The sequence below is a fragment of the Corvus kubaryi genome, unplaced genomic scaffold (genome assembly GCF_017639235.1).
Source record: "Corvus kubaryi isolate FWS band 111438036 unplaced genomic scaffold, C.kubaryi_AGA036_p1.0 37396, whole genome shotgun sequence".
Classification (NCBI taxonomy): domain Eukaryota; kingdom Metazoa; phylum Chordata; class Aves; order Passeriformes; family Corvidae; genus Corvus; species Corvus kubaryi.
Genome location: NW_024581135.1, coordinates 15,426,102 through 15,431,618, shown reverse-complemented (window position 1 = coordinate 15,431,618; position 5,517 = coordinate 15,426,102). Strand labels below are relative to the sequence as shown.

General features: G+C 56.5%; 1 protein-coding gene across 4 annotated transcripts; it reads right to left on the bottom strand.

Annotated features, from left to right (window-relative positions):
• Nucleotides 1-797: 797 nt before the first annotated feature.
• Nucleotides 798-5,508, bottom strand: LOC121670435 (mitochondrial chaperone BCS1). 4 transcript variants are annotated; one of them, XM_042040628.1, is made up of 8 exons: nucleotides 5,438-5,508; nucleotides 4,266-4,642; nucleotides 3,868-4,007; nucleotides 3,559-3,753; nucleotides 3,286-3,349; nucleotides 2,734-2,903; nucleotides 2,175-2,292; nucleotides 798-1,479 (listed from the first exon to the last, which is right to left on the bottom strand). In XM_042040628.1, the coding sequence occupies exons 2-8, from the start codon at nucleotides 4,583-4,585 to the stop codon at nucleotides 1,227-1,229; spliced, it is 1,260 nt and encodes a 419-aa protein (XP_041896562.1). In that variant the 5' UTR covers nucleotides 4,586-4,642; nucleotides 5,438-5,508; the 3' UTR covers nucleotides 798-1,226. The 4 variants fall into 4 exon arrangements, with proteins under 4 accessions (XP_041896562.1, XP_041896560.1, XP_041896561.1 ...); XM_042040626.1 differs by lacking the exon at nucleotides 5,438-5,508 and adding an exon at nucleotides 5,332-5,427; XM_042040627.1 differs by lacking the exon at nucleotides 5,438-5,508 and adding an exon at nucleotides 5,067-5,308.
• Nucleotides 5,509-5,517: the final 9 nt, after the last annotated feature.

Genomic DNA, 5,517 nt, shown 5'->3' with positions numbered 1-5,517 from the left:
GATGCTGTGTGTGATGGCATTGGGCCCCTCTGGCTCCCCCCCAAACACTTCCTGTCCTCCCAGACAGCTGTGGGACATTTGCCAGTCACTCACTGGCCAGTTTTGACCCCCAGCTTTGAGGGAAGAGGCTGGATCTGAGCAGCCAGCCTCTGCTGGATGGCCAAACACAGGGTTTGAGATGCCAACCAGCAGCATTTGCAGAAACATTTTTGTAAGTCTGGGGTTGCATTAAACCAGTTCCTGTTTGCACCAAAATCCATCCAGGTGCCATTGGCCTTGTGTATTGCTGTGTGCTTTTGGCTATGCCTTTGGCCCCACAGGGCGGAGCCAAGAGGAGGGCTAAGCAATGATCTACAATTTGGGTTTGGCTTGGAACCCACTCCCCCCAGTCCCAGCAAGGTGATGCAACTGACCACATTAACATAGGACTGGCTCTGGGGACAACTGATTTTCAGGGTTCTGAAAGAGGGACTGGAAGGGGAGAGCTCTTGGGAAAATATGCTGTAACTGGCCAAAGCCTCTCATCTGCCCTTATATAGCTCCAGGGCCCCACATCTCCTCTGGTGGGAAGAACAGTCATGTCCACCTAGGAGCAATATCCAAGCAGATCTGTGGCTTGGCATCATAACTCAGCAGGACCAGTGGCACCAGCCTGGAGCTCGAGGAACAATGAGTTGTCTCTTAGGAGCTGCTTTTTTTTTAGAAGCACTCTGGATTTGCTGTACTGGCCTTGCCAGGCCCTGGTCAGGAGGGCTCTGGACCAGCAGATGGATAGTGGGACAACTAACAGGAAAATGGACCAGTGAGACAAAAGCTGTGTTGTGCACTTCACAGAGGATATTCACAAACCAGTGAGACCATTGTCCTTTAAAAAAACCAGATGCTTTTAGCAGTGTAGAACCCCAATGTCCTGCCCAAAGGTAAATGCCCTTCTGGAGCACCTCCAGGCTGACCCACAAGGAAGGGGATTCACACCAGGAGCCTTGGTAGCTTACAGCAATCCCAACATGAGGCACACTGTAGCACCCGAGTCTAGGGAGCAGCAAGAGCCAGATTCCCTCCTTTGCTGTGAGGCTGGCAGCTCTGACGCTCCAAAACCAAGAAATCAGAGGGGTAGAAGTGAGCAGAGACCTGGCCTGTGCAGGTGAGCAGCTTCATGGTATCCCCAGGACAGTCACATCTTTGTCCCAGCCCTCTCAGTGTGACAAGGGAAAGCTGGCCCCCAGTCACAGCAGGCTGGAGCTTATGTTTGAAGTGGCTCCTTCAGGGTCTGTCTTGTAAAGCATGAAGTGGCCTTGCACCTGGGCAGCGCTGATCTGTTTGGAGACGGCCAGCGCCTGCTCCGCGAACCTCTGGGCTGCAGCCAGGGGCTGCTCGGGGTAGAAGCGCTGGAACATGCGGGCGAGCTGCCAGTGGGAGCAATGGCCCACGTACTGCTTCACATCCACACGGCCAGGACGCACCAGGGCTGGGTCCAGCCTGTCAAGAGACAAAGGGGGGGCCTGGGAAACCCGATCAGAAGCATCTATGCAGGGTGGGTCCTGCAGGAAGCCCCTGTCCACACTAGCACAACCCATGTCCTATCTGCAAAGTGCTGTGCACTGTGAGATGGTAAAGGGGGAAAGCAGGCTCATCCCTGGGGAGATTGAGGGGGAAATCAACCCAAAAGAAAGGAGAGAGCTGGGGAAGGACTGACTCCAAAGGAGGACAAGAACATCCTGGGAAACAGCTCTGCCCATCTCTGTTCCATGAGCAACCTCTGAACAAACCCCTAGGCCAGCTCGGTCCAGAGTGAGCCAAGCCTGGCACAGCACAGCAGGCAGTGTCCAGGCACCATGAGCCCAGGGTGCATCCCACCAACCCAGTGGGCTGCACATGGGGCCAGCGTTCCACTCACAGCATGGACACAACCCCCAAACTTGCAGCTCCCCACAGACAGGAAGGTGATACCACTCCTTAAGGGCACAACCATGTTCTGAACAGCAAGTAGGCATTTGAGGGTCCAGCAAAAGGGATCCTGATTAGCAGTCAAGGGATTTGCATCCCAAGGGAGGATGTGGGAAATCTGAACCCCCAGTCTTCATGCTGGCAGATTGAATAAATAAAGCCCAGCAAAAGGGAGCAAGGTTTTCCTGTGCTACCCACTCCCCTCCCTCCCAGGGGGCAGCTCTGACCTGTCCACATAGTTGGTGGTCATGAAGACAATCCTGGCTTCTGTGGAGGCCACGCCGTCCAGTGCATTGAGGAGACCGCTGAAGGTCAGGCGTCCCATGCCTTGGTACACAGCCGGGTCTGGGAACAGAGGTGTCTGAGATAGTAGCCGTTGGCTTGCGGGCCACCTTCCTATCACCTGAGGCTTATGCCAAGCTCCCCACTCACTCCTTGCCTGGAGACTGACCCTCTGCCTGGCTGGCAGCACATTCACCTCCCCTGCCCGCACGGACCCATGGGAACACAAACAGAGAATGAGGGAAAGCCACCTTCTCCCTCATGCTGAAAGTAGCTGGGCAGGAAAATGACCTTTGCCTGCGGATAAAGGATCCAAATTTCCTTTTACAGTCTAGCCAAAACTAGACAAGCTCCAGTTTAGACCCTGAGGCCTGAGAGATTCCCCCATTCCCCCACTCCTGGTCTCTGTTGGTGCGGTTGAGCAGCCCAGAGTCCAAACATTTTCTTGGTACAGCCAGGGAACCTCCCTCCTGCTGCTGACCCAGGAACAGGGGCAGTGCTCACTCTCAGCAGCAAGGTCCCGGCTGACAAAGGCAGCGTCCACATCCTCCAGCAGGATGATGCTCTGCTGCGGTGCTACACTCAGGAGGTGATTGAGCCGGTCATCAGAGAGGCTGTGGTCGCTGAGGCTCAGCAGGCAGATACTGTACTCCAGTTCCCCGGCCAGGGCTGTGCTGGAAAGGACACAAACCACAAGGGTGAATCACAGTGGGAAAGCCTGGAGTCAAGGAAGAATCAGATTTCTCCACCCAGCAGTAGGGGAGAGGGCAGAGGGGTCCTTTCCCAGCAGGGATCAGATCTGAGGGGCAGGCGGAAGCCCCTGCTCAGCCCGCCCATGCCATGCAGCACTGTGCAAAGCAAGGGCACAAAGGGCTTGTCACCCTCACCTGTCACAGCGCCAGCAATGAAAATGCTTACAACAGGCACCACATGTAAGGCACAGCTCGCTCCTGTATTCCAAACCCAAACTCATCCACACCCTCTCATCCAAGACTGCTGTGGCCCAGAGCAGGCAGCTGGTGGATAAACTGCTGTCAGGCAGCTGGCAATACTCACATGAAGCTGCTTTTCCCACAGCCAGGAGGACCATACAGCAGGTAGCCTCTTCGGTAGGGGACCCCTAAGAAGACAGTGTTCTTTTAGGATAACCACCTGGATTGCTCTGTGCTCCCTCCCTCCGAGCTGTGGTACTGTGCTGAGCATGCAAAGAGGATACACCTGGGGAAGTTAAGCAGCAGGGAAAAATCTCTCCACAGCCAATTCCAGAGAGGACCATGAGCATCCTGCACCACCCCACATGGTACAGAGCACACCACACCAGAGCCTTGCCTCTTTCACTGTACCACTTGGGGTTGTTGATAAACTCCTTCACGTCCTGAACCAGCCTCTCTGACACTCCTTCCTCCAGCACCACGGAGCTGAGGGGCCGGCGGCGGCGGGGGAAGCCGAACTGACGCCACTCTGCTCCCACAGCCGTGTACATGATCGTCCTCCCCTCCTGCTGCTGCAGCGCCAGCTCCCGGGCTGCAGAGAGAGGCAGAGGGGACAGCTGCCAGGAAGAGGATCTCCCGGGAAGCCCTGGACATCTCCAGGGAGTAGGCTGTTCCCAGCAGGACCCCACACAGTTCCCCTACAGACCTTCCTGAAGGATATTGAAGAAGATCTCCCGGTCAGTGCCCAGTGCAGTGAAGGTGACAGACTCCCAGGGAGTCCCTGTGTTCAGGTCAATCATCTGCGTCTCCCGGCTGCGCTCAACGCGAATCCACTTCCTGCGATACCTGGGGCAGGAAGACAGGTGGGGGTACAGTGATCCAGCACTGCTTGGCTGCGCCTTGCCTGGTTCATGCATCAAGAAAACTCATCTCAGGTAAGGAAATAATTTCACTGTTGGGTACAGGCTGCTCTTGCTACTCTTCATCCCCCACCCTAACCCAGACCCAGAGAGGAGGCAGGATCCTCTCTTCTGCCTCTATAGGCCCCCCAATTTGCCAAAGTGACACTCAATCCCCAAACTGCTTTCTCCTACCCTCCCTTACCAGATGAAATGATTCCCAAGGCTGGGGACAAAGTCGAACTTGGTGCTGACACGCCCACTTTCATGCTGCAGGTACGACGTCTCAACACTGAGGTGCTGCGTGTGCTTGGCGTGGTGGGAGACCCAATTCAGCAGCCACTGGTAGCTCTTATCCTTGCTGGGCACCTCCAAGGTGATCATATAGTGGCGCCTGAAAGCCACCAGTCCAAACTGGGCCCCCTTACGGGCTGCTGCCAGGACTGTGCCCACCCCAACGAGGCCAAACCCAGCCCCGAAATATGGGTTGTCCTTCAGAGCTAAGACAAAGTCAGAAAGGGGCATCGTGGGAGGTTAAGCAGCTCCTTTCCACAGCATGGTTCCTGCACTCTGGAAACAAACCTGCGAGGAAAGACTGAATGGTAGCAAGGAACACAACAGATCACCCACAGTTCCCTGGCCTTTATTGTGGCCAGTCCTCAAGGTGAAAGGCTGCCTGGCACATTTGGATTTCCCACATCTGTGCTTATTACCAAGTGTTCAGACAGCTGCTGGCTGCAGGAACCTCCTCCCTTGGCCACTGGGTGAGCCAAGCAGGAGAGGGCCAGGAGGCTCTTGAAGAAGCACAGGAGCATCTGTAGCTTCTTCAGTCAAGACAACAAGCCCAGAGATTTACAGGGTTTTATTCTTTAAACAGCCATAAATCACGAGCACTGCAATTATTTAAGGTTTATCGTTTGAAAAAGCTGAAGCACATCCCCAGGCTGAGCCAAGAGCCGGGTCTTTGCTGCTGAGAACGGGAACACGACGGTGGTAGAAGGCGCACCTCCATATCCGCATTACAGCCGCATGCTCCCGGGGCCTGAAGCTTCTCCATCTCCCTCAGCAGGTCTATCATGTACTGGGAACGAGGGGGAGCCTTCCCCGCGAGACGCACAGACACGCTCTGCTCCCCAAGGTGCAGAATTCCCCCTCCACTAGAACAAGGCGTGACCTTCTTCCTTCCCAGGCCACAGCGGCCGGTGGGCAGGGTCCCGCAACCTCCCCCTGCAGGAGCCCCACCCTCCCCTGCAAAAGATCCGGATCCACACCGGCCTTCACCGCAGCAGAGGCCCAGCCCCGGCCGCTCCGCGGAGGAACCCGCACCACTCCCGCTCTCGCCCCCGCTCCCCCGGCGCCGCTGCCGCCGCCGCTCACCTGCGCCGCGCCGCTTCCGCTCCCGCCCGCGCCGCTTCCGGCCGCACCATAGAGCGGGGCCGGCCAGGCCGGGCAGAGCG